The 16,494-nt window shown below is 51.8% G+C and overlaps 1 protein-coding gene across 1 annotated transcript; it reads left to right on the top strand.

The window, feature by feature from the left end:
• Nucleotides 1-1,015: 1,015 nt before the first annotated feature.
• TGFB3 (transforming growth factor beta 3) lies at nucleotides 1,016-16,449 on the top strand. The gene is made up of 7 exons (XM_065839134.2): nucleotides 1,016-2,021; nucleotides 7,590-7,753; nucleotides 9,112-9,241; nucleotides 11,196-11,303; nucleotides 12,120-12,291; nucleotides 12,818-12,971; nucleotides 15,290-16,449. The coding sequence occupies exons 1-7, from the start codon at nucleotides 1,307-1,309 to the stop codon at nucleotides 15,446-15,448; spliced, it is 1,602 nt and encodes a 533-aa protein (XP_065695206.1). The 5' UTR covers nucleotides 1,016-1,306; the 3' UTR covers nucleotides 15,449-16,449.
• The last annotated feature ends 45 nt before the right edge of the window (nucleotides 16,450-16,494 follow it).

Below are 16,494 nucleotides of genomic sequence, written 5' to 3'. Positions count from 1 at the left end.
TGCTACAGAGAGCTCTGCCCAGCTCCTGCCTCACCCACAGCCCCGCAGCATCTGTCCCGCCACATCCTCTCAACAGCACAGCCAGGCTGCTGGCTTCTTCTGCAGAGTGGCCAGTGCTTCCAGCGGTTGTGCTGAGTCAGGAAGGCACGGAGCTGCCATCCCGCCATCCTGCCACCTGCAGGCACCTGGCCAGCTCGGGGGTGTACAGACCCCACTCCGCAGGCCCCCAGAAGGGCTGGGCGGTGGTGTGAGGAGTACCTGCAGAGCGGGAAGGGTTCTGGGGAGGGCAAGGTGCCCTCGGGCTTCGGGGCAGCGGACACAGGCCCAGCCGGGGTCAGGAGGGGGGAGGCTGGTGCGGTGGATGACCATGGTCAGGGCATGCCCCAGGAAGGGAGCCCGCCGGGGCCCCGGTCGCGGAGCCGAACCTCCGCTGGGGCCGGTGTTCTGTCTCCTGCGCGCGGCTCCGGCCCCCTCCGAGGGCAGCGGGTGCACGACGGGCCGGACCGAGGTCTGCCCTGGGCCCTCGCAGGGCCCGCCAGCCCCGCCACAGCCTGGGGGCCGCCGCAGACCCTCTCTCGCAGCGCAGCGCCCGGCCCCGCCGCCGCCCGGCCCCTCCTTCCCCTCCTCCCTCCGTCGGAAAGAAACCACATCAGGAAAGTATTCGGGGTATTTTTAGCCGCTTTTAATGCAATTTCGCAGCTGGAAACGGGAGGGGCATCCCCGCGCCGCCCGCCAGCGCGCGGCGGACCACCGCGAGAGCCCGGCCGCCGCCGCCGCCCCGCGCCCGCCGCTGCCCGAGCGGCGCCAGCAGGGGGCGCCCGCGCGCCGCGCCGGTGCGGCGGCCACGTCGGAGGGCGCGCGGGGTCGCCCCGCCGCGGAGCGCGAGGGGCCCGGGGCGCGAGGGGCCCGGCGCCGCCGGCCGCGCGGGGGGCGGCGGCGGGGCCCGGCTGGGGGGGCGGCGACTGCGCGGCTGCTGAAGCCATTAGCGCGGTACTGCGGGCGAAGGCCGGGCTTGGAGCTCCCTCCCTCCCCCGCCCGAGCCCCGTCCCGGGGACGTCATGGGAGGGAGGTATAAAATTTCAGCGGCGGGGCCGAGGGAGAGGCAGTGTGCGCGGGAGGGGCGGCGCGGCGCGGTGCGGTGCCGGGCTGAGCGGTGTGCGGCCTGGGCACGGCGGTTAGCGGAACCTGCGGGGGCAGCGGACGGCCCGGTGGCGCTGCTCCCAGCTGTGCGGGGAGCGCCGCGGTGCCGCGCTCCCGGGAGTCGGGCACCGGGCGATGTAGGGCGCGGGTCCCGGCGGGGGCATGAATGGTGCAGCGAGAGGGGCGGGCGCCGCGCTCCCCCCGCAGCGGCGGGGCGGCGCGGGCCGCTGACACGTGCGGCGGCGCGGCGCGGCGGGGCGCCCCCGGCTCCGCGGGACGCGGGGCGGCGCATGGGGAAGGAGCCCGGCGCGGCGAGGCACGGCGCCTGCCGCTTCTCCTTGCGGAGCGCTGCCAGCTCTTCCTGGAAGTCCTGAGTCGCGCACGGCGCAGTGAGTTCATGCACCTCCTCGCCAACCCTCAGCCTGCGGGATCTGGGGAGGCTGCCGCCAGCACACCGCCTCGGCCCCCGCGCCCGCTCGCCGCCGTCCGGTGGTCTCTCCCGGAGGCCCCGTTCGCCGCCCCCTCGCACATGAAGATGTACGTGCAAAGGGCTCTGGTGCTGCTCTCCCTGCTGAGCTTCGCCACCGTGAGCCTCTCGCTGTCCTCCTGCACTACCTTGGACTTGGACCACATCAAGAAGAAGAGGGTGGAAGCCATCCGGGGGCAGATCCTGAGCAAGCTGCGGCTCACCAGCCCCCCCGAGACCGTGGGGCCGGCCCATGTCCCCTACCAGATTCTGGCCCTCTATAACAGCACCCGGGAGCTGCTGGAGGAGATGGAGGAGGAGAAGGAGGAGAGCTGCTCTCAGGACAACACCGAGTCCGAATACTATGCCAAAGAGATCCATAAATTTGACATGATCCAGGGCCTCCCCGAGCACAGTAAGTGCTGGACTCTCCCCGCGCCGGCCGCGGTGCCGCGCCCGCGGGACAGGCTGCCCGGGACCCCGGGCGCGGAGGAGGGGCGGCCAGCCGGGGCCGAGGGGTGTCGGGCCCCGCGGCGGGGGGCGGGAGTGCGGAGGCACGAGGGGGCCGCTGCGGCGCGGTCTCGTCTCCGCCTGCCTGCGCGCTCGGGTGCGGGGAGAGCGGCGGTGAGGAGCGCACCCCGCTGTCCCGGGACCGGGGCGGGGGAGACACGGAGTGGCGAGCGCTCGGAGCACCGACAGGACGGCGTGGGCCTTGGCGGGGAGCGGCCCCGCCGCAGGTGGAGGAGGTGGGCGCTGGCAGCGGCGGGTTGCGGGGTCCAGGAGCAGCGAGCCAAGCCCTGCCTAGAGCCATGACATCTGGGGGAAGGCGGGGAGGGGAGGAGAAGAGGGAAAATGTGAGGGGGGAAGGCAGCAGGGGAGCAGGCAGTTTGGGTATCGAGGCTAATGCTGCGCACCGGGCTAGGAGAAGGCACAGGTCTAGTGTTTGGATGAGAGCAGGTAGCTGGACTCCTCCCTGCTGAAGTGCTGCAGAGAGACAGGCAACCCGTTTTGTCTGTGCAGCACCTGCGCTGGCTGTGCAGAAGGTGGAGAGGCGCTTGCTGGAGAGACTGGTGCCTGGAGGACACTGTCGAGGGTGTTACTTGGATAGCGTGAGGGTTCAGAGAGTGAGTACATGGTTCCAGAGATGCTGAGCAGGAGCAAAGCAGATGGTGATGCAAAGGAGACCCCCAAGTGAACACAGGCATTGAGAAAACATGACAGATGTTGAGCAGGTGTGGAGCAGATGATGAGCAGGCCCAGATGTGGACAATAAATGGATTCAGGTGCAGGAGCTGAGCAGATGCAAAGACAGAGGCTGAGCAGATGAGCCCCAAGCAGATTGCAGATGCTGAGCATATGTAGGCACAAGCAATCCTTTCGGTCTGTGCTTAGGATGCCTTAGGACTGGGAGATGTTGGTGGACATGTAGTCATACCATCATCCAGGACGTTCTCCTGTGATGTAGTGTAGTTGTGGGGTTGCAATTTGAACACCAGCAATTCTGGGGAGGAGCTGTGACTTGGTGCAGGCAGCCTCAGAATGCAGTTACTCTTCCAGGTTTATGTTAATCTTGACATATGATGAGCTGGAATAAGAGCTACAATGTGGTAATGCAACAAATTTCACTTAATCTCTAGCAGACTGCACTCCATATGGCTATGTGATTAGCTCTTAGCTCAGGAGACACCAAGACTCGAGGAAAAGAAAGTGCACATGGTAGAGCAGCTTACCCATATTTCAACATTTTTGACCTACTGAAGTGTTGTTTACGAAATTATAAAAATACATGGGGAAACCAAGTGTCTGTGCAAAATTGTAGAGCCGTACTATGAACCAGTGTGTTTTGGGGAAGGAAACTGGGAAACCCCAACAGGGGGAAATGAAGTCAGAGGAGTGGATTTGGATGAAGTAGAGGGGAAAGAGGAATGAAGATGTGGTGCACAAGAAGGAACAGTGAGGAGGGACCGTGGGTTGGGAACAATTCCTGTGGAAATGAATGAACGTGTCCCATGTCCCCATAGGACACTGGGGCAAGGTGCTGAGGTTTAAAAAAACAAGTAGTGGTGAGATTAAGTTCCTGGGAACGCACAGTGTGGGCGCCACCACCCAGAGAAAGAGGGAACTTTGGAACTGGGTCACACAGGGGGAGACTAGCTCCAGACAGGCCTTGGTGTCAAGAGATGCACTCCTTTTGAAACTGAGGGAGATTCATCACTTAGACTATGGCTGAATTTGGCCCCGTGTCTTCAGAAGTGGCTGATGTTCAACTTTCCCATGACTCTGTCACTGTGCCAGGTGGTGATCTCAGAACACGCTCCGAGCCAAAGCCAGTCTCCTCTAGGGGGGAAGGGGAGGACTGCTCCGTTGGGGGAACTGTGAGGATGATACAGACAAGTCTGAAATGTGTGCACACGCACACTCACATGCACATAAACTGTTCTAGTTCCAAACTATTAGTCAAGCGGCTTTTTGGCTCAGAGAATTCATCCTTCTCAAAGACTTAAGGCCCAAAAGTGAGAAAAGCTGAGAAGCAAAAATAGCAGTGGGGAGAGCCCCATCCTTCTAGGAAGGAGGGATATTCAGGACCAGTTCCCTGTCCTGACTCTGAGCTGTTTGGTGACTCACAAGATGGTCTTTCTGCTGTGCCTCTCAGGCACATTGCCTGAATTATAAGGGACTTTCTTTCAAAGAATAACTTGCTCTTGACCAGCGTTTCACTTCAGGGATCTCCTAAAACACATAGGGGTTCATATGCTCTTAAGCACTGACTTGGTTAGACTTAACCTTAGAGCATCTGCAAAGGTCCTGCAAATTACTTTGTTTACCTTCCTGAGGAAGAATATGCCATTTTCCAAGCCAGCTTGAGAGGCAAGGCAATTAAAGCCATGTGTTGCTGGGGCCAAGTATGTCTTCCCTCCAAACCTGCTGCCTGCAGAGTTCCAGAAGGATTAATTTTTTCTCCAAAGTTATGCAGCTTTGGCATGAAACACCTTGAAGTATCAGTGGTATAATATGGAGTGAGGCAGTAGCTGCTCACAGCCAGCCTGCCCTTCCTTGACACCAAACATCACAGCCATCAGCCTTTTTGGGGCTTGCCAGAAATAGCAGCTGTGTAGGGTCGGCAGCACATGGAGAACCTACACCTTGCTGAGCGCAGTGGTAGGAAGAGGGAAGCTCCCAAAAGAACCTGGTCCCCATATCACATTATCCACACCAAGAGGCTGCTGGTCTCATCATTTGTACAGTCCACAGCTCAGGATTGCCTGGGCTCCGCAGTAATAGCAGGGCCCAGTCATGAGGATCCAGCCTTTGGTGTCAGACGTAGCCTGGCATGGGTGTGCAGGGTGTCACAGGTTCCCTGTCTTCAGGCTTGGTTACAGCCACTGAGTCTTGTAGACTGGAAGAGGTTGCAGGAATGTTGCCTCCAGGCTTTGTTCTGTGCTGGTAGGTGGATGCGTCCAGATGCCAGTGTGATTAACACACCTGAGCTGGGACTGGACCAAGTTGCCCGAAAAATCACCTTGCCTCCTTTGCCGATGACCTCTTGCAAAAAGTTCTTTGCCCCAAAGCAGTCAGCATCCAGGGAGTGAGCTGTATCCTGGGCACCCTATGATAGGAAGCAGACTTTGGCCTCACAGGGAAACACAGCACACAGCTCCCTCTCCCCATCACGGAGGGCTTGTTCCCAGACTATGAAGGGAACATGAAACTTGTTCTCAGGGAAGGTTCTTACTTCTCAGGAAAGTCCTTACTATTTCTACTAGGAAGGTCCCCAACACACCAGCACCTTGCTAGTGAAGTAAGTAGGTAGAAGGCAATGTGTGGAAAGCAGGCAAAATACAATATGTATAGTCATCTCTTACCACAATGGCTGCCTAAATTAGCCAAAAATCTTAAGGAGATGCTATACAATAAATTATTTTGTCTCTCCAATGTGCTGTAGGACCAGATCTGCAGACTCAGATGGTTGGATAAAGCACTACTGTTGGAAATAGATACTGGGCTAGGCTGCCTATTGGTCTGATCTAGAAGGGCATTTCTGATGACTACTGGGATGCCCCATGTGGACAGGCATTCAGGTTTGAAATGGAAGGGCAGGCTGTTAACAGTACTATTAATAGGGCTAGGAGTGCAAAACAGCTTAAGGGGGTATTAAAACACAGTATCTGCCTAGGTCTAGGACACAGAACAGTTATCAGCCTTAGACTTCTGCTAGGAGGATGCCTTCGGGCATTTAATGAGATCAGAGCTTGTTTTTTCTGCTGTGCTTTTCTACGGTTTAAAACCTAGAACTGGTCACAGTGGTTGAGTGCCCACAGTGGGTGTCCTTGTGTGGCTTAGTGTACTCCTTGCACTGAAGGGTTGTTGGGCTGAGCGTATGAACTCATGGCTGCAACTAGGTCTTGTCTGCTGTGATCACTGAACATGCATCACTTCAGTGGCAGACAGAGACTTTCCTGTATGGGACGGCTGTTCCATTCAGTAGTACAAACGAAAACAAACAAACAAGAAAAGCCACCACCTCCAATTAAAAGCCCAATGTGATCATCTAGTCATTAGCTTATTGAGTAGAATGTCGGCACCCTAAGAACACATCCTTGTAAACTGGTAGGCTCCTTCTTGCTGAATCAGAGTGTAGCGCAAGAAGACCTTCATCTTCATGGAGATGACTCTGGAAGTGCATCAGTGTTGCTCAAAGCAGAATTTGTTATGGGAGGTGAACCTCTGCACTTGTGCTGTTTCATGCTAGCCCATCTTCAGAAGCTGTTTCTCTGGGGAGATGGTGGTGTTGTGAAGAGAGGGTCTGGCTCCAGGAATCTAACTCGAAGGTTCCTTCAACTAGGGCTTCTAGCCTATTTAACACAGGCTGGAACTGTGGGTAGGAGCAGGTGATAGTTCTTCTTTCTGTTTTGTTTGTTTGGTTGGTTTGTTTTGTTTTTTAAAGCAACTTAAATATCAGTTGACATGAGACCCTCTGTTGTTACAGTTATGTGAGGGGCTCTGTAGGGCTGCAAACAAACCTGCATGTGGCTGTAGAGCAGGAGCTGCTGTGTTTTGTCCTAAGGATGCTACCAGAGGTCAATAGGAGAGGAACATGAGTGATGACAAAGACTTTCTGTGGGACCAAAATGGTCCCAATGAAGAGAGGCTTGTTTTCTCTTGAGGAGTTTGTTTTGGACCTCTTAGCTTTTACCTACTCTCTTTTGGATCATCTGTGAAATGGATTTTTATGTTCAGCAAGCACACATCAAGGCAGAGAATTGCTGTGCTATTTCCTACATGTATGTCTGATCTCTGCAGACCTCTCAGTACTACTACTTTGTCCTTGAACTCTGTATGTAGAACTATTCATGAATTCCTTCTCCAGGTCATGCGTGAGAACTGATCTTAAAACCCATTTCTTTCAGTACACACTGAATAGTCACTGCCCCCAAAAGTCTTCACTCCTCATGCTTTGTGGACACTTGGCTGGCTTTCATTTTAGGAGACAATGTCAAGGTTTGTAAAACTAAGTTTCAACGACAATGGGATCGGCTTCTTCATGGCTTCATGTCTCCAGTGTAAGCAGAGTCACACCATCATCACTACTGGGAATAAGCCCCACTAGCTGCAAATGAGATTGTCCTGTTGCCTTGGCTGGGGTTGTCATTTTGGATGCAGCAGATTCATGAGCATTAGCAACATTTGATGAGCAGAATTAGAAGAGATAATATTAAAAATACTGTGGTTGATCTCTACTGATTCTCTGGCTTGTAGCGTTGAAATAACAGTGGCAGTAGTGGGAAGATTTTGCAAAATGTTAGAATGTAGATCAAATTGGAGTGAATTAATCCTGTATTATATTTAGCTAAATAGCAATGCTTTACAGGTGGCAAGACGTTTGAATGACGGTCTTCTGCTGGAAAGCTCTTTTTCAAACAATTTTTATTTGAGATCTTGCCCCTCTGACCTGTGGTTCTCAGTCTTTCAATTTTTCTCCTAGATGAGTTGGGCACTTGTCCAAAAGGTGTCACCTCCAATGTGTTCCGCTTCAATGTGTCCTCAGCAGAGAAGAACAGCACCAACTTGTTCCGTGCCGAGTTTCGGGTGCTGCGTGTGCCCAACCCAAGCTCCAAACGCAGTGAGCAGCGCATTGAGCTCTTCCAGGTGAGTGTTCTTCTCACCTTCCCCTATGCCTGAGCCCAGAATAGCTTGGCTCTGTAATGGTTGCGTAAATTAATATGTGCAAGGCCACAGAACAGAGAGAGAAGAAATCCCAGGCTTCTTCCAGCATATGCAGTGACACCATCACCTTTCCTTTTACAGTGGGATGCTGTCCTTTCCCTCCTCACATAGGCTGGCTGCTCTGGGCACCGTGGCATGGTGTCCACTGCAGTAATTTGCTGCACTGAGAAGGGAGCCCCTCCCCAGCAGAGCAGCCCTGACCCTTCTGTCACATCTGCGTGCCCACATCCCTTGGCAGTTTTGCTCCTCTGACTGTCACAGTACAGTTGGTACCAATCCAATGGGTGGAGCTCTCTGTCTTGTCACTGATTTACTGGAAAAATAATTCTTGCTTTCAATGTTGCTTTCAGCAGCAGCTCTTCAGGGGCACAATTCCTGGCACCATTAATTCAGGTACTTACCTGGAGTTTGGTTTGAACTCATGAAGTCCCCTGTCAAGAATAAGGTCTAGGTCAGGTTTGGAAGTGGTCTTAGGCCGGGCTGGGCCATCCAGCTAATGGTACAGTTTAGTATCCAGGGGGCACATTCCCACAGGCTGGTGTGTGTCCACTTTGCAGTACAAGTGCATTTAAAATTGCCCTGTGGCGGGTAGCTCTTCAGGACTTCCTGGAATTTAGCTTCAAAGGTCAGAGCAGCTCTCCAGATGACACAACTGACAAGGATGCAATCTCAGAGCTTCTCCATAGGTTCAGTGCTCTGTGGAGTGAACCTGGGGTCCTGCAAGAAGGAGACACCTTGCATAGGCTGTAGTTGTTTGTCTGGAAGCAGGAAGAGATGTCAGAGCAGGGGGTGAGGTCTCCAAACCTGATCAGCCCTGCTGTGTTTTGATAGAAGTTGAAGAGTGTAGGACACATGAAAACCCCACAGTCTAGGACTCAATAGGCTTGCTGGGCACGGGACCTGTAGCAAGATGCTCTATTGATCACTGCTGGTTCTACTCTGAAATCCAGACCTACATCACACAGGTGCATATAGAAACAAAACCACCTATTAGATCAGTTGCTGTGTGCTACTGCCTCTGGATATGTTCCTGAAATAAGGATGAATCGAGAGATGTAGGCTGCTTAGGACAGAGAGATGAGTGTTGTGTAGAACTCTGGAGTTCAGGTTGGTTGTGAACATGTCCTTCTCACCTGTGCCAGGGTAATCCTGGTGTCTCACTTGCCAGGACCAACCTTCTGAATTAGTTTTTGGCAAGCTGTGGAAGAAAAAGGAGCCAAGGCTATCCCTTCCTTATGCACAGCACTGGCTGATTCTCTCTACCTCTCCTTCTGACACAGATCCTTCGACCGGATGAGCACATAGCAAAGCAGCGCTACCTCAGCGGCAGAAATGTGCAGACACGGGGCTCCCCTGAGTGGCTGTCCTTCGATGTCACTGAGACTGTGCGTGAGTGGCTCCTGCACAGAGGTAGGGGTCTTAGCTGGACTGGGTGTCAAGGCATCCACAGAAATGTGGATCATAGAATCACAGAATGTTAGGGATTGGAAGGGACCTCAAAAGATCACCTAGTCCAGTCCCCCTGCCGGAGCAGGAACACTTAGATAAGGTTACACAGGAATGTGTCCAGGCGATTTTGAATGTCTCCAGAGTAGAAGACTCCACAACCCACCTGGGCAACCTATTCCAGTGTTCTGTTACCCGTACTGAGAAGAAGTTTCTTCTCAAATTTAAGTGGAACCTCTTGTGTTCTAATTTGAACCCATTACCCCTTGTCCTACCATTGGCTGTCACCAAGAAGAGCCTGGCTCCATCCTCGTGACACTCACCCTTTATGTATTTGAAACATTAATGAGGTCACTCCTCAGTCTCCTCTTCTCCAGGCTAAAGAGACCCAGCTCCCTCAGCCTTTCATCAATGTTGACAGGAGTATGTCTCTGCTCCCCTTTTTGCAGGAGCTTGGCTCACATAGAGGACAGCTTCCTTCAGTCTGAGAACAGGCCTTCCCCAAGAGAGCTACCTCAGTGCGTGGTGTTTGCTAGATTCCTAGCTCTGTCCTGGAGTCCCCACTGTGTGGCTCCATGGGCCGGGTCAGAAGGAGGTGGTGGAGAAGGAAGTGGTTTTCACTGAGAGATGTTGGAACTTCTTTTGGTTCTTCAGTTCTAAGCCCAGAGGGGACCCCTCTGCTTGTCTAAACTATAATTGGTAATACACAGAAAATAAGGATTGATCTGGTTTAATTTTCATGTGGACTAGAGCAAATCTAGTAGGGAAAAAAACAGCAAGGATCCTGGTTTCTTCAGCTGTTTACAGCTTGGCAGGTATAAAGGTGAGGAAATACCAGAGGCTGACACACCTAGACAGATGGAGGCTTTAGCACTGCAGAAAACATACCTCTGCCACCACTGGGCAGCCCAACAGATAGTTATGGGGCAGCTCCCAGCAAGAACACTGACCCCATTCACAGCTGGAACATAGGCACCGTGACTCACAGCTGGATTGGCCTCAGCGATAGAAGTTAGGTGCCACTGAAAAGTGGAATGCAGGTTCTGGCAAGCAGCCACCCCCTGGAAGGGTGAGCTGTGCACTTATAGGCTTCCTCCTTTTTCAGGCAATCTAAGCTGTGTCCTGATGGCTGGAGTTCAGGGCTGGAACTGCAGCAAGCTCTGGGCAGGCACTCCAGCTGACAAGACATCACAGAGTACACAGTGCTTAGGAAAAAAGGTGCTAGGCACCTTGTCAATGCCCTGGGGAACCAGATGTTTTAATTCATGACACAACATAAAAAAGGAGCTTTCATAAGAGTCTTATGTTCCTAAGTCAGGCCCACACAGCATGACTGGTCCAGGAAGTTATTATGAAAATAGACTTGCCTCTGGAAAGTCTGTGTGACTTAGACTGCTAGTAGTTCAACAAAACAGGAGGTTGCAGCTGCTGAGAAAAATGCTTCCAGTGAAATTACTTGTCCATATCCAACTAGCTCATTTTCAGATCTCTCCTTCAGACACTAACCAGAAGCCAGATGGTAGACAGGTACTGAGGATGGCAAAACTGATTTAACATAGACAGCGCAAGACAGCTTTTCAAAATACTTGTTTTCCAGTGGAGGTCCTTGAAGTTTACAAATACTTCTGGATGCTGAATAGCCTATAAAACACAACCAGGAGCACCCTTCTTACTTGCCGAGGAAGCTCCTTTTAGCAAGAGCAAGGCTTTTGGTACAGGTGAAACTGCAACATTCTGCTTCCCATTTTCGTTTCCAAGGCAGCTTCTGTTCCCCAGCTCTGATAGCATCCCTGACTCTGAGACCAACCCAGTCTAGGAGTTAACAAGTCCATGTCCTCAGTGAAACTTTCCTGTGCCCTGTGCTAGGAGCTGCCCCAGATGACAAAGACTGTTTCTCACAGAGTTGTCTTCTTTGCAGAGTCCAACCTTGGCCTGGAAATTAGCATACACTGTCCTTGCCATACCTTTCAGCCCAACGGAGACATCTTGGAGAATTTGCACGAGGTCTTGGAGATCAAGTTCAAAGGTGATAAGGAGCTGGGTTAGGGGAGGCTGTTGGGCAAGGGAAAGTTTGGAGTATGTAAAAAAACCCGAGGTCTTGCTTTGCATATTTGAACATTTAACGTTGCGTAACGTTTGTCTTAAGGCATACACATCTGAGTTTGCATGTTGATTATTTGGGCATGTCCACTTTGTACATAGGTTTGAAATGGAAGAAAGTAAGTACAGGCTGGGTGGGTTTGCACAAGTGTCTGCAGAAAGGAATATTTTTGCATTTCAGTGTCTCTCTGGGAAGTTCAGCTTGATGCCTTCTCAGATTTCTGCAGAGGCTCTGCTTTCCACTTAGGGTGACTGAAACACAAGGAAGTCAGGCATCCTGTGTGAGGTGGCTCAGAGAGTCAGTGGCTTGGCTGGCCTAAGAACTAGGAACCTCCTGGCTTGCAGCCCTGGGCTGCAGCCACTGGCCCCCACAGGCTCCATTTCTGAGGCTGTTCTGCAGAGTGCCAATGATCTGACATCTTCTTTAAACCATTCATCTTCCTGCTTGTCCTGGGACTGAAGCCAGTAGTGAGCGGGATGGATTAATGGCCCCACCAGCAGTTTGCAAACGGTAAAACAGGTGGCCCATAAGCCTCTGTTTCAGGCCTGCTGCAGTCAGATTCACCAGGAGTAAAGGAGTCCCTGTGAGGGAAGAAGTCCCAGAGTAAGTGGACATGGTGCCTGAATCCTTTTCACCCCGGTTCAAGGGCAGTCATGAGAGCATTAAATGCACTGAAAAGTCTTGTTGCATACTCCACTTCCATGCTGATTTCTTATTTGTGGATCCTGTTTTTCTCTGAAGGCATTGACAGTGAGGATGAGTATGGCCGTGGAGACTTGGGGCGCCTGAAGAAGCAGAAAGACTTGCATAATCCCCACCTCATCTTGATGATGTTACCCCCACATCGACTGGACAGCCCAACACTGGGAGGCCAGAGAAAGAAACGGGCCCTGGATACCAACTACTGTTTCCGGTGAGAATCCTGCCTGGAGTGACCAAATCCCACGCCTGAGGTGGGCAAGCCTGGTGAGACTCCATGCCACCGGGACAGGCAGAGCCCTCAAAGGGGGTAGTGGGTCACCATGGTGCCACAATGGCCACATGATGAGCATGGCTCAGCCAGCTGCTCTTGTGGTGTCCAAGAAGGAGATGCTGGCCAGCTCAGCTGAGTCACTCTGTGCTTCTGGTTGAGCCACGGGCTAGAGGGAGAACTGTGGCAGCCCCCTGTGAACTCCAGGTGCTGGAGAGCACCAGGTGCTGCTGTGAGCAAGCAGGGTGATGCCTCCCTGGGCCAGTGGCCAAGCTGTGGGCTGGGAGGCACCAGCAGCGCCAGGCTGTGGCCTGTGCTGGCCTATGCTGCTCCTCTGCACTTGGCGCAGGCAAACACCATGTCCCGCTGGGCACTGCTGGTGTTAGTCCTTCTGCTCAGGAAGCTGTATCACACCATCACATATAAGGCCTCTCTTTAGACTGACTGTGTTTTGATACTTGTGTTTCAGGAACCTCGAGGAGAACTGCTGCGTGCGTCCTCTGTACATTGACTTTCGACAGGACCTTGGCTGGAAATGGGTCCATGAGCCCAAGGGCTACTTTGCTAACTTTTGTTCGGGCCCGTGTCCATACCTCCGCAGCGCAGACACCACTCACAGCACGGTACATCTAATAGATTATCCTGTCTGGGCTTGTGTCTGTGACTTCCCTTTCCTTCCTAAGTCTGATCGTATCTAGTCTCTTCAGAGCAGCAAAAGCAGTTCAGATCAGTCCTTGTAAAAAAACTATCCAATGAAACTGCAGAAAAGGTGGTTCAGCAGGGAAAAAGTGCTTCCTTTGGAGTCAATACTGAGTCCATGTTTCTAGCCAAATGGTGAGGAGCAGGATGCTGTATCTTGGATAAGATGTGAAAAGCAGGACTGATGGCTTTAGGATACTTATTTGGTAATGGCCAGAGTATTAACTGAATTGTTCACATAGAACATCAACTTGGGTAATTATCTTCTGCCTAAATTTCTTGTGCAGTTTGCACTAGGCAGAGGATTTTCATCTGCCTTGTGCCCAGTTGTCACAAAAAAATGTTAGGCCATGGCACGCAGCTGCCACCTGCCATCACAGGGGCAGCTGTAGTCTGAAAGTGAAGGGAAATCCATGTCCATCAGTGGACACAGCCATGCAGTAAGCTCTTCTTCCTGCACAGGTGTCCTTTCTACCTGACCTATTGCAGGGAGGAGCCTACTAGACACTGAGATTCATGAGTAAAAGCTGGCAGAAAGCAAATGTCTTCAGATAACTTACACGTAACCTCTGTTTAATGTGAGTACACTAGGCAGTCTTTGGGAAGAATACCACCTGAGCAGTGGAAGAAAATAAAAACAACAGAAAAGCATAGACATGGGAGAAGTAGCAAGGGGAGAAGACAGACTAAGGAGCAGGCAGTCCATTGCTGAAGCAAGAAAAGCCAGAGGAAAATGCTGTGCTGCTGCCCACAGAAAAGGCAGCAATCTAAATGCAACAGCTCTCTAGCTAGTTACCAGAAAAAGCAGATTCAGCTGAAGAATAGATAATTAGGTGAAGATGATATTGCAGAAAAGAGCCTAACATTTTCTTTACAGCTTGAGAGTCTGCACAGCAGCAAGGCTCACTGAAGCTCAAGGACTAATATCAGTGGGAATAGTCGATCTATGGGAATGAAGAAGTGAACAGATGCTAGACATTATGCACAAGACAAAGCAAAGGGATGAACAGCTTTGAAAGGGTAATGGGCATGTAGCTTTACCATCTGGTTGTCCTGAGAAGCTCTCTAGTAGATACCTGGACTGAATCAGTGTGAGAGAAAAGAGATTTTTAGACTGGTTCCTAGTGCTCTTTTCTTGAGCAAGAAAGGAAACAATCAAGCATTAAGGTCAGCTGAGTGATCAAGAAACCTTTAGAACAATATAGCTGCTGACAGCTTGCCAGCACCACCTAGGAAAAACATGGTGAAGATTTCTCACCAGTCCGTTTCACCTCCCATCTCTGTTGAGTAGAGCAGCCCCAGAGCCCATGGTACCCCCGCAGTATAGGCTGGTGAACTTTGCTCAGTATGCCAGAGAACTTCTACCAGAACAACTGTGATTACATGGATCTGAGTAATAAAACCGGATGTTTCCTTGGAACCTCGCATCCCCAAAGACTGTAAAGTAGTTAAAAGACAATGTGCCAGACCCTGTCATTCATACCAGATAAGCACTGAGACCACAGTAGTGCAGGTGAGATCATGTTTTGGCCCCACAACTCAAGAAGGAAGTTGCTTACTGCTGAGAAGTGGCCACCTCTGGCAAGAAATGTGGCAACTGTTCTGTAGCAGTTACATGGCTGAAGTGTACAGTCATTTGTGGGCTGGGGCCAGCTGGGAGGAGGAGTCCAGTGGGGTCCCCACAGGACACTCTCCTGGCTCCAGCATTTTAATGTAATGACTTGCAGGATGGAGTGCAGGGAGAAAGTATCGGACACTTCAAAGCTGGGAGGGAATTGTGGATACTTGAGAGGATTGGCATCCATCCAGTGCTATCTAGAGATGTTGGTTGAAATAAGCAGCACTGATGTTCTTTCTTCTGATTTCTTTAAGGGAACCCAAGACAACATGGTCCCAGGCTGGTTACACCCAGCCTTGTTAAAAACAAAAATTGTGACACTATTCACCATACCAAATTAGAGATGCAAGGAGACAACTGCTTGCACTTCTTCAACCCTTAGGCATCAGCTGGAGAGCAAGGCTACTAGAATTAAAAACTAAGAGTCAGGCCAGGGCAGCTGAGACCCTTAGAAGCAGGCTATGGCCAGGAGGTGACAGGGGAGTATTACTTGCCTGAGGGAAATACCCTCTGATGAGCATAGTCCAAATGCTTAGAGTCCTGTTTGCTTTCCAGTCCCTTCCTGTCTTCAATTAACTTAAACATATTCCTGACTTTGTCACCACATTTACTTTGTTCCTGCAGGTGCTGGGCTTATACAACACGCTGAATCCTGAGGCATCTGCTTCGCCTTGCTGTGTCCCCCAGGACCTGGAGCCGCTCACTATCTTGTACTATGTCGGGAGGACCCCCAAAGTGGAGCAGCTCTCCAACATGGTGGTGAAATCCTGCAAGTGCAGCTGAAAGGCACCCTGGCCCACCCAAAGCCAAGAGAGAAACTGTCAGCACCCACTCTCCTGATCCCAGGTCAACACAAGAGGAACTGGGGGTCAGAGACTACACATGCCGAGGGCTGAGTGCCAAACCCTGTGGCTTAGGATCTGGCAGCCCTTGGGGATTTCTTCTGGAACATTTCTTGGTCTTGTTGGCAGTGTCACGTTCCTTCTGGGAGTTACTTTGGTGACGCGAAGACCACACTCTCCAAAATGGCTGGGCAGTTGGTGCGGAAGAGAAGGATAGGGTGGAGAAACTGTTGTGCATTTGAATGCTGGGTAGTTGAGCTGGGGAAAGCAAGGGAATGAGAAAGAGCAGGTGAAAGGGGGAATGGAAATGGAGAGATGTTTTTTCTATTCTAGCTTTAGCTGTCTTAGAACCTCAGCCCTCCCCACTGGCTTGAAGGTTTCCTCCGTAGGAAGAAACCCTGAAAGTTTCTTTGGAGAAAGAAAATGCACCAAGAAGGGAAGCTGCTGAGAGAAGAAATGCTCAGATACAGACTTTTGTTCCTCAGAGCTGTGATCCAGGAGTCCTGCAACTAAAACTCTGTGTCTGCCAAACCTGTAAGTTCAGTTGGCAGATCCTGGCTATTGGTTTCTAAATGCAAACTGCAAGGCTCCCAGCCAGCCTGCTAAGGGTGGGCAAATACAAGGAAAGAGGGTGCTGAGTCCATTTTCAGAAGGACTGATGTCTCCATTCAGCTCTTTTCCCTTCCTGGAGTTTCTGGGAGATGGTTTCTGGGTCAGGGCAGGAGCAATATCTGTGGTACCTGAGTACTGGGCCCATTCATTTGTGATCTGATATACCCTGAGGACCTCTTGTCTGTTGTGGTTTGTGAGGTGCTTTGGGGTGTTCTGCACCTGTTCTGCACAACGGCCCAGGCCTCAACTGCCAAGACTTAACAAATATTAATCTCAAAAACATCGTAAAAAAATAAATATTTGGGGGGGAGATACTCTTTTTTTTCAGAAGCAAGTTGTTTGTTGGAGGGTTAGATGGTTCGCTGTTTTCAAATC

The sequence above is a fragment of the Patagioenas fasciata genome, chromosome 5, assembly GCF_037038585.1.
Source record: "Patagioenas fasciata isolate bPatFas1 chromosome 5, bPatFas1.hap1, whole genome shotgun sequence".
NCBI lineage: Eukaryota > Metazoa > Chordata > Aves > Columbiformes > Columbidae > Patagioenas > Patagioenas fasciata.
Note: the sequence above shows the minus strand (reverse complement) of the source record. Positions and strands in the feature narration are given on the sequence as shown.

Excerpts from the sequence above, each read along its gene's own strand:
- TGFB3 (XM_065839134.2), top strand. The coding sequence starts at position 1,307 with ATGGTGCAGCGAGAGGGGCGGGCGCCGCGCTCCCCCCGCAGCGGCGGG. Across the intron at positions 2,022-7,589 it reads CCAGGGCCTCCCCGAGCACA|ATGAGTTGGGCACTTGTCCA; the intron begins GTAAGTGCTGGA and ends TTTTTCTCCTAG. Across the intron at positions 9,242-11,195 it reads TGAGTGGCTCCTGCACAGAG|AGTCCAACCTTGGCCTGGAA; the intron begins GTAGGGGTCTTA and ends TCTTCTTTGCAG.